Source organism: Sminthopsis crassicaudata, chromosome 4, assembly GCF_048593235.1.
Source record: "Sminthopsis crassicaudata isolate SCR6 chromosome 4, ASM4859323v1, whole genome shotgun sequence".
NCBI classification, from domain to species: domain Eukaryota; kingdom Metazoa; phylum Chordata; class Mammalia; order Dasyuromorphia; family Dasyuridae; genus Sminthopsis; species Sminthopsis crassicaudata.
Window position 1 is genome coordinate 442,731,690 of NC_133620.1, and position 9,218 is coordinate 442,740,907.

At 60.3% G+C, this 9,218-nt stretch overlaps 1 protein-coding gene across 7 annotated transcripts in view; it reads left to right on the plus strand.

Annotated features, from left to right (window-relative positions):
- The window catches only part of ZNF687 (zinc finger protein 687), a 9,725-nt gene extending 625 nt beyond the window's left edge, over positions 1 to 9,100 (plus strand). The window contains exons 1-10 of one of the 7 annotated variants that reach the window (XM_074265381.1): positions 71 to 248; positions 3,509 to 4,248; positions 4,411 to 5,580; positions 5,815 to 5,993; positions 6,335 to 6,511; positions 6,611 to 6,773; positions 7,008 to 7,343; positions 7,532 to 7,644; positions 7,738 to 7,870; positions 8,026 to 9,100. In XM_074265381.1, the coding sequence (XP_074121482.1) occupies positions 167 to 248; positions 3,509 to 4,248; positions 4,411 to 5,580; positions 5,815 to 5,993; positions 6,335 to 6,511; positions 6,611 to 6,773; positions 7,008 to 7,343; positions 7,532 to 7,644; positions 7,738 to 7,870; positions 8,026 to 8,517 (3,585 nt within the window). In that variant the 5' untranslated portion in view covers positions 71 to 166 and the 3' untranslated portion in view covers positions 8,518 to 9,100. Of the gene's footprint in view, positions 29 to 70; positions 249 to 274; positions 5,581 to 5,814; positions 5,994 to 6,334; positions 6,512 to 6,610; positions 6,774 to 7,007; positions 7,344 to 7,531; positions 7,645 to 7,737; positions 7,871 to 8,025 lie in introns of those variants that run through there. The other 6 variants (XM_074265380.1, XM_074265378.1, XM_074265377.1 and 3 more) reach the window with 6 other exon arrangements.
- Positions 9,101 to 9,218: the final 118 nt, after the last annotated feature.

Below are 9,218 nucleotides of genomic sequence, written 5' to 3' on the forward strand. Positions count from 1 at the left end.
GGGACCGGAACAAGTAAGCCCGCCCCGGGTAAATACCCGCCTCCGGCCCCGCCCCCTGGTTGGGGGCGGGTAAATACCCTCCCCTCCCCCACCCGGGTAAATCCCCCCTCTCTCTCTCGGGGAGGAGGTGTCGGGGGGGTTGGGGGTGGAAGTCTGTACTGGAAAGATGCTGCTCCGCCGCCGCCGCCCACCTGGGTCCGCCTTGGGGTGGGTGAACCCCCGGCAGAACCGTGCTCCTGGCAAGCCAGGTAAATACTCGGGGGACCCGAGCCCCTTCCCCTACACTCCGACCCAGGGTGGTGACGGGTCCCGGGAGGCCGCGAGGAAGCCCGACCCAACATGGTGTCTGCGGCCCGGGGAGCAGGAGTCGCGGACCAGCAGCGCTCCCTCTCCTTCAGGCTCGCCCCGGGAGACCCGGCGGGACCGGGTTCAAAGGCTCGAGGCCTGCGGGGTCAGCTCATCCCCTCCCCCCCACCGCTGCTCGCGCCTCCGAGGGAAGCGGGTGTCCTGGGGCCCCGCCCCGCCCCACCCCGGCCTAGCCCTTCCCACCCTAGGGCCCCCCGGAGCCTTGGGACCCGCTGTGTGGTCAGTTCCCGGCCCCGCGGACCGGCATTCCAACTCCTGCGGAGGAAAGGAGGCGGGGGCGGGACGCCCCGGGGCGCGAGCCCCGCTGCTGGTCAGTCCCAGCGGGTCCCGGCTGGGAGCTCGTGGGGGTGTCCTCCCCTCCCCCCCCCCGCGCCGCCTCAGTTTCCCCTTGGCCTTAGCGCGTCCTTGGACCCGCTCCCTGCCCTCGCTCGTGCTCTGACCCCGCACCTCGGCAGATGGTAGAGACTTAATTCCGCCCGCTGCCCGGCGCGTCTGCAGCCTAATCGCCGCCTCCCCTCCCTCCCTGCCCCACCTCGCCTCAGTACCAGGCGCTGGGAGCCTCCTTCCCCTTCCGTGGCTCCCCTCCCCTCCCCCACGCGCTCCGAGGGGCCGAGAGCAGGGCCTGGGCTGAACCTCTTCCTGTCGGGCCTTCCTCGGCCTTTGGGCGAGAGCAGAAGGAAAGGCTGGGGGGTGGGCAGCGGAGCCCGCGGCCGGGAGGCAGGAAGGCGCGTCCCCCCGGAGGTCGAGGCTTCGGGTACCTCTCGATGTGGATTCTGATCCCATGACCTCAGCCACTACCCCAGTGGTGGCGAGGGGCTTGTGAATGGGGGCGGGGAGCTGGGCCTGAGGACCCCCAAGAGTCAGCCCCTTCCCCCAGCCCAGAGGGGGAATCTGGGGCCCCAGGAGGAGCAGCCAGCAGCAGGGACAAAAGCCAGGGGCCATGGCATCTTAGCTGTGGTGCTGAAGAAGGCAGAGGAAGCCCCATTTTGCTTCACACTGGATAGATTTTTTTCCCTCCTCCATTTGCTCCCCAAGTCCCTCCTCTAGTACCTGCTGCCACCTGCAGAGCCTATCTCCAGTTACCATCGGGGCTGGGGACAGGTGAGGGAACTGGCCCCCAAGGACCCGAGGCGGCTGGGGAGAAGGGGGAGGGGATCGGTGGAGGCAGAGGCCCGGTCGCTGCCCAAACTTCGAAGGCCACTGCTGCGGCGGGGAGGGGGGGGGGCTGGCCTTGAGTGGAGCTGGCCGTGGATGGGGGTAGCTTTTTGCCTTGGCGGCCTCGGGGGTCCCCCTGCCCCCTCTCCCATCCCAGGGTAGCTTCTTCTGTGCATCCCGGTCCCTTGGCTTGGGAAGAAAGGAGAGAGAGCCATGGAGAAAGGAGGGGGTGGCTGAGGGAAGTGTGAGCCACTCTAGGGAAGGCTGGGGAGCTGAGCAGCAGGTGTTTGTGACTGAGGAGAGGCCCAGAGCCGGGCCTTTTGTGACCAGCCCTGCCGGCATTGTCTCCGGGCCTCCCCGGCTCCTAATCTCGCCATCTCTCTGTGCCCGGGTCCATTTTTCACATTGATCAGGCTTTATTCTCTTTCCGAATGGTAAGAATCACCCCAATTGGCCCAGCGCTGAATTTATGAATGGTCTCAAATGGCCCCAACCTCGGATTTCTATTGTCCTCCCATCCTCATCCTTAGCAGATCCGAGGCATTCTTTTTCGATCTGAATTTGCTATATTTTCTGTGTGGCACTTTACAATTTTTATTTGTTTTTATCCTTAAAACAGCCTTGTAGGGAATTGGAATGAATGTCTGTCTTTTATAGGTGGTGAAGCTGAGGCTGTGAAATGTAGGATGAGCTTGAACCTTTCTTGTATCCCAGTTTGGGGCTCTGAGCCCTGGGCCCTGTTGCCTTCCTCATCTTCTGTATGTAGGCTTCCTTTGACTCACAGTTGACCTTAATTGATCCTGTGGCCAACCTTGAGCCTAGATCAGTATCTGCATCAACAATTACCGATTAATTGTTTTTTCTTTGCTGGTACTGAGCTGACTGAGGGAGTTGGTGATTGCAACCCTCTGTGGCCTGTGTTTCTGAAGACCCTTCACTCACACACACACACATACACACACACACACACACACACACAGTTCCATCTCCTTCTCTGGCTTTCTTGCTATCATTTCATATCCCTCTCTCCCTTCCCTCCCCATCATCCTTACCCAGACGCTTCCCTGTTTGGATCCTCAAAGCTCCTCTCAGTTCAGCCTCTCTAGTAACTGGGGCCCTGCCCTCCCACTGCTCCCACTGACAACACACTGGGGCAGGCTCTCATTACCAGTTCCCTGGTCTCTTGTATAACCTCCTAATTATCTTTGACTCCATTTCCATTCTTTGCTCGACCTTTAATTCAGCCTTCATCCTGCTGGCAGAAACCGCTTCCTTAGAGATGGTCATTCCTGATCAAACTCTTTAGATGATTCCTTTTACTCATCAAATAATATTTAAGCTCCTCCATTCTGGCCTCCTTTTCCAGCCTTAGGTCCCATCATTCCCTTCTCTCTGTTTTGTACTTCAGCTAAGCCCCTGCCTGATGAATCAGTAGACATGTTTTCCAGTCCAAACCTTCCTTGCTCTCCCTGGGTGGTAATTTACCTTTTTCTTTACATCTCAGAATGTTGGTTTTTTGTTCTGTGACCCTGCAGGCCTGGAAGAGATCTCAGAGCTCATCTAATCCAGCCCTTTCATTTAACAGAAAAATGGGGTCCAGAGAGGTTATTGACTTTAACTAAGAAACTGGGAAGCCTCAGAAGAGATAGAACCCACTGTTGAGATTCTAGGTTTCTTCCAGGTGTTCCACATCTGCCTCCCCTTCTCTTGCAATATTGTGTATCAAAGCTGTGTGAGGTGTTGACTTATTCCCCTACTAGACTGTAAGCTCCTTAAGGGCAGAATTGGTGTCTTGTTTCAAACTTGTATCTTCCACAGTGGCTACCACAGAGCTGTGCACACAGTGGGCCCCTAATGATTGTTGTACTGCATTGTCCAGTCTGAGGGTTCTTAATAAGGCTGAAGAGAGGGGAAAGGATGGGAAATAAAAGAAAGTTCTCTCCTCTCTGAAGTCTCAACTGCACCCTCTTATTCCCTCTTTCCCCAGGTGTAGGTCCCACCCCCACTATGGGGGACATGAAGACCCCAGACTTTGATGACCTCCTTGCTGCCTTTGACATCCCTGATATTGATGCTAATGAGGCCATACATTCAGGGCCTGAGGAAAGTGAGGGGCCTGGGGCCCAAGGGAAGGCAGAACCCAATGCTGGGGGATCTTCCGGGGAAGGCCCAGGGGCTGCTGCAGATGTGCCGGCGGCTCCGGCCCAGCCCTCTGATCATAGCCTTCCCCATCCAGACATCTCTGCTGTCAGCGTTATTGTCAAAAACACTGTATGCCCGGAACAGCATGATTCTGTGGGTGGTGGTCCAGGTGGGGACGGAGTGCGAGGGGGGCCCAAGGAAGGGCCCGTGGGACCCCGACAGCTACAGAATGGTTTTGGGGGCCCTGAGCCGTCCCCCTCAGGAGCTACCCGCTCCCCAGTTCCTCCCAAAGGAGAGAGTTGGAAAGACAAAACAGGGGAAGGGAAGCCTTCCTTGGACCTCTTTGCACATTTTGGGCCTGAGTCCCAGGCCCCGGGCCCCTTGCCTCCTCCTGCTTCGTCATCCCGTGAGGGGACCCTGACTTCTCCCTCTTTCTCTACCCCTTTTGAATTGAGCCAGGAAAATGGTCCTTCTCTGCTGCCACCTGATTCTTCCCGACCCTCAGGAACCACAGAGCCAGGCAGTGACAGTCCCCTTCGTCCTTCTGGCTCGGGCAGGTCTGGTGTGGCCTCCAGCCCCAAAGAGGTGGGCGTCCTTCCTACCCAGGGGGGTGGGGCCCCTTTTTTTAAGTCATTGCCAGCCTCAGGAAACCCTCCCAGCTCCCCAAAGCCACTGGGTACCGATCCACCGAGGGATGAAGATGAAGATGAGGGAACGGCCGACAAGTCTGCCCCTGATACCCCTCAGAGCCCTTCGAGCGGAGCTGAGGCAGCCGATGAGGACAGCAATGACTCCCCAGCCTCTTCCAGCTCCTCCCGACCTCTCAAAGTTCGTATTAAAACTATTAAAACCTCCTGTGGGAATATCACCAGAACGGTGACACGGGTGCCCTCAGACCCCGAGCCCCCTCCTGCCGCTGTCCCCCCGACCGAAGGGGCCCTTCCAGCAGAGGCTGGCCTCCCAAAGCCACCCCCGGTGACCTCGACCCCCGAGAGCCCCAAGGTGGTGAGCGTCCAGCTAGGGGATGGCACCAAGCTGAAGGGCACAGTGCTTCCGGTAGCTACCATCCAGAACGCCAGCACCGCCATGCTGATGGCGGCGAACGTGGCCCGGAAGGCCGTGGTTCTACCTGCTTCGGCCGCCCCCAAGGGCCTGGCCAAGAATGTCCTCGGCTTGGCACCCCAGACTCTACCCAAATGTGAGGGGAAGGGGGCACTGGGGGGCGGGGGTCAGAAAGTCAACGGTGCCTCCGTGGTGATGGTGCAACCCTCGCGGCCCACGGGGGCTGGGGGCACGGTGATCTCTCGGACCCAGTCGGGGCTGGTGGAGGCTTTCAATAAGGTCCTCAACAGCAAGAATCTACTGCCAGCTTACCGCCCCAATCTGTGCCCGCCGGCGGAGGCGGGGCTGGCCCTGCCCCCTTCTGGCTACCGCTGCCTGGAGTGCGGGGACGCCTTCTCCTTGGAGAAGAGCCTGGCCAGACACTATGACCGCCGCAGCATGCGCATCGAGGTCACCTGCAACCACTGTGCCCGCCGGCTCGTCTTCTTCAACAAATGCAGCCTCCTCCTGCATGCCCGCGAGCATAAGGACAGAGGGCTGGTCATGCAGTGCTCTCACCTCGTCATGCGGCCTGTGGCCCTGGACCAGATGGTCGGGCAGCCGGACATCACGCCTCTGGTGCCCGTGGCCGTGCCTCCCCCGGCGCCCCCCCCTCCCTCCACTCCAGGCAAAGGGGAAGGGGCTGCCGACTCTGTGGGGTTGCCCCCGCCGGCAGAGCTGCCGCCAGCCTCTGCTCCCACCTTGACTTACACCTGCTTTCGATGCCTCGAGTGTAAGGAGCAGTGTCGGGACAAGGCCGGGATGGCCGCTCACTTCCAGCAGGTCGGACCCCCTGCTCCTGGAGCCGCCAGCAACGTGAGTCAACCTTCTCTCGGGGAGAGGGGAGCAAAGGCTGGAATGGTGCCGACGGGTCAAGTAGGGGAGGGCGAGCTCAGGACCAGGGGGAGAAAGCTCCGTGGGCGAGAAGGGTACGCCCCCTGGGACTCTTGTGGGGTATGTGCAGGCTCAGTATGGACCTCTAGTCTGGGCCTCCTCGGAGCCATTGGCTTCCAGCAGGTGCACTCCCCCTCACTCTGCCCCCCTTTTCAGGTGTGTTCAACTTGCCCCATGATGCTTCCCAGTCGCTGTAGCTTGAGTGCTCACCAGCGCATGCACAAGAGCCGCCCCCCCCATGTCTGTCCTGAGTGTGGGGGGAACTTCTTGCTGGCCAACTTCCAAGCCCACCTGTGGGAAACCTGTCTCCATTTCTCCCGGCGCGTCGGATACAGGTGTCCACCCTCTCTTACTTTGCCATAGCTTGGCCCTCTAAGTCCCCTCGGAGGGCTCAGTGGGGTCCCTCATTTGTTTCCATGGGTTTCCTGTGGAGCTGTGGAAGGAGGGTCCTGCCTTTCTGGAGCCTGCCTGGCCCACTGTTCGTCTCACTTAGGAGGCTTGCTCGTGGCTGTGGCCCTGCAGCCACCACTTTTCTCCCTCTCCTTCGGTCTCCCTCTCTTTTTCTCTCAGTACTCTCTAGGGGACCAGTCCCTGCTCCCCCAGAATCTGCCTGAGCATGGTACCGATGGCGTCGGGCTTGGGTTGCCCCCGCCGCTCACCGTCACCTTTCCCCCAGGTGCCCCAGCTGTTCAGTGGTGTTTGGTGGGGTGAACTCCATCAAGTCCCACATTCAGACGTCCCACTGCGAAGTTTTCCACAAGTGCCCCATTTGTCCCATGGCTTTCAAGTCCGCACCCAGCGCTCACGCACACCTCTACACCCAGCACCCCGGCTTCAATGCCCAGGAAGCCAAGTGAGACCCACGGGATCTGGGGGGAGTGGCTCGGGCCTCTGTGGGCTTGGGGGGCCATCTGGGGAGCCGGAGGGAGCCTCTCCCTGCATCCCTCCATAGGCTGATCTACAAGTGCGCCATGTGTGACACAGTCTTCACCCACAAGCCTCTGCTCTCCTCACACTTTGATCAGCACCTGCTGCCCCAGCGCGTCAGTGTCTTCAAGTGCCCGTCATGCCCCTTACTTTTTGCTCAGAAGAGGACCATGCTGGAGCATCTTAAGGTGGCCTAGAGCACTAGCTGAGCACCTTGAGAGGGGCCGGAGGGTGGGGGTGGGGGGCAGGGGCCTGCAATGGGAGGGGCAGGGAAAACCAAACCGAAATGTTTCTGGGGACAAGGGGTCAAAACAGAAGTGGGGAGGTTGTGGGAAAATGAGGTGGGGGGGGGTTAAGTCATAGAGAAGCTTCTCCCCTCATCCCACCCATGGTGACTCCCCTCCCTTCTCTCCATCCCACAGAACAGTCATCAGGCTGGGCGGCTGGGAGAGGAAGCTGGGGGGAAAGGGACAGGGGGAACCCTGCTTACCCCTAAGCCTGAACCTGAGGAATTGGCTCTGTCTCGGGGTAGGGCAGGCCCTCCCACAGAGGAGTCATCTTCCTCTTCAGAAGAAGAGGAACCCCCTAGTTCCCCTGAGCTCCCCCGACCAACTAAGAGGTCCCGACGTGAACCACGGGGGAACAGGGGCAGCAGGGGACGGGGTGGGGGGCTTGGGGGCTGGACCTGCGGCCTCTGCCACTCGTGGTTTCCTGAACAAGATGAGTATGTGGCCCACATGAAGAAGGAACACGGCAAGGTGAGGGGGCAGCAGCTCCCGGGGGGCCACGTGGGACTTTGTGGGAGTCCTGGGACTGGAGAGGTGGCAGTGGGACAATGAAGCGGGTGGAGTGGCCCCAGACACCCAAGAGGTGGGTGGTGGGGTGCCCCAAGCTCTGTGCCGGGGAACCTCACCCTGACTGTCCTTCTGGTTCCACCTCTCTCCAGTCAGTGAAAAAGTTTCCCTGCAGACTTTGTGAACGCTCCTTTTGCTCTGCCCCCAGCCTGAGGCGCCATGTCAGGGTCAACCACGAGGGCATCAAGCGTGTCTACCCCTGCAGGTAACAGCCTCTGTCCGTCACTAGCTCCCCAAGATTGTTTCCCTTCCCCCTGCAGGAGGTCCCATGTGGGTCTCCTCCTTCTCTCCACCCCAGGTACTGCACAGAGGGCAAACGCACTTTCAGCAGCCGGCTGATCTTGGAGAAGCACGTCCAGGTCCGGCATAGGCTGCGGCTGGGTGCCCAGTCCCCGAGTCTGGCGGGGGCACTTGCACGCGGCGGTGCCCAGGTACCCAGGGGATCCAGGGGTGGGCGGTCAGTCAGTGGCAGCTCCTGGGAGATGAGATCAAACGCTGGAGGGTGAGAGCAGGTCTGGGAAGTGACCAGCTGAGGGCACAGCTCCCAGAGGCTAGTGTGGGTCATCCGTCTCCCTGGCTTCTCCAGGCTTCTGGGCCTAAGCGCCGCCCGTCCTCGGACTCCTGCAGCGAGGAGCCAGACAGCACCACTCCACCAGCCAAACCCCTGAGAGCCGGGCCCGGCGGTGGTGGCCGACCAGCCCTGCGCTACCGGAGCACGAGCGGGGCCGAACAGGGCCATCCAGGAGGGCTTCGTGGGGACGACGGGGCCTCTCAGTGTCGGGACTGTGGCCTCTGCTTCGCCTCGCCCGGCTCCCTCAGCAGACACCGGTTCATCAGCCACAAGAAGAGGCGTTGTGGGGGGCTTGCTGGTGGGGGAGTGGGGGCTGCCGAGGAAGTGCCTCCCCAGTCGGGGCCTGAGCCTGAAGGAGGGGACTCGCCTTTGCCAGCTTCCGGGGGACCCCTGGTCTGCAAGGTCTGCGGGAAAGGCTTTGACAGCCCGCTCAATCTCAAGACACATTTTCGAACCCATGGCATGGCTTTCATCCGTGCCCGACAGGGCGGTAATGGGGACAGCTAGGTCACCGCCACCCCCCAAGCAGGGGGGAGGGGCCCTGGAGCTCTAGAGGCAGTAAAAACGGACCCCACCACTGCTGAATCCTCATGCCCGGGCTAGGAAGGGCATCCCCTTCTCCTCTCATCTCCCTTGCCCCATATTGGGTTTGGCACCTGGGTCCTTGAGAGGACCTTCCCTGTCCCATTTCCTGACCTAACACTAATCCTCAGCTCCCCCCTCTATTCAGGCCTTTAGTGTGTAGGTGGGGGGTGGGGTGGGGGTTAGAAACCTGTCTCTACTTTGGTTTTGGAGGCGCCCCCTCCCCACTGATCCTCCCTCCCCTTCTTGGTCCTCCCAACCTTAGGCACCAGGAGAGGTGACCCTCCCCCTCCTCAGGCCTGCCCCCAGCCTCCCGGCTCCAGGCCCAGCCCCTACAGTGCCTTTCACTTCTCTTTATTCAGAAACTCTATGGGAGCTTGGTGGGGACCAGGGAGGGCAGAAGGGGTGGGTACTCAGGAATCCTTTATTCTTGTAGTAATAAGAATAATAATATTAACATTGAGAGGGGAGGGGAGCACTGGGCCCATTAAAACTGCTAGTGGTTTAATCCTGATTCCAGCTTATACTTTCTGCGCCTCGGGCTGGGCAGCCATAGGAGCTCTGGGGTACCAACCCAGGGTCATCAGCTGCCCCACCCTGCTCACATGCTAACCAAGTTCAGGGAG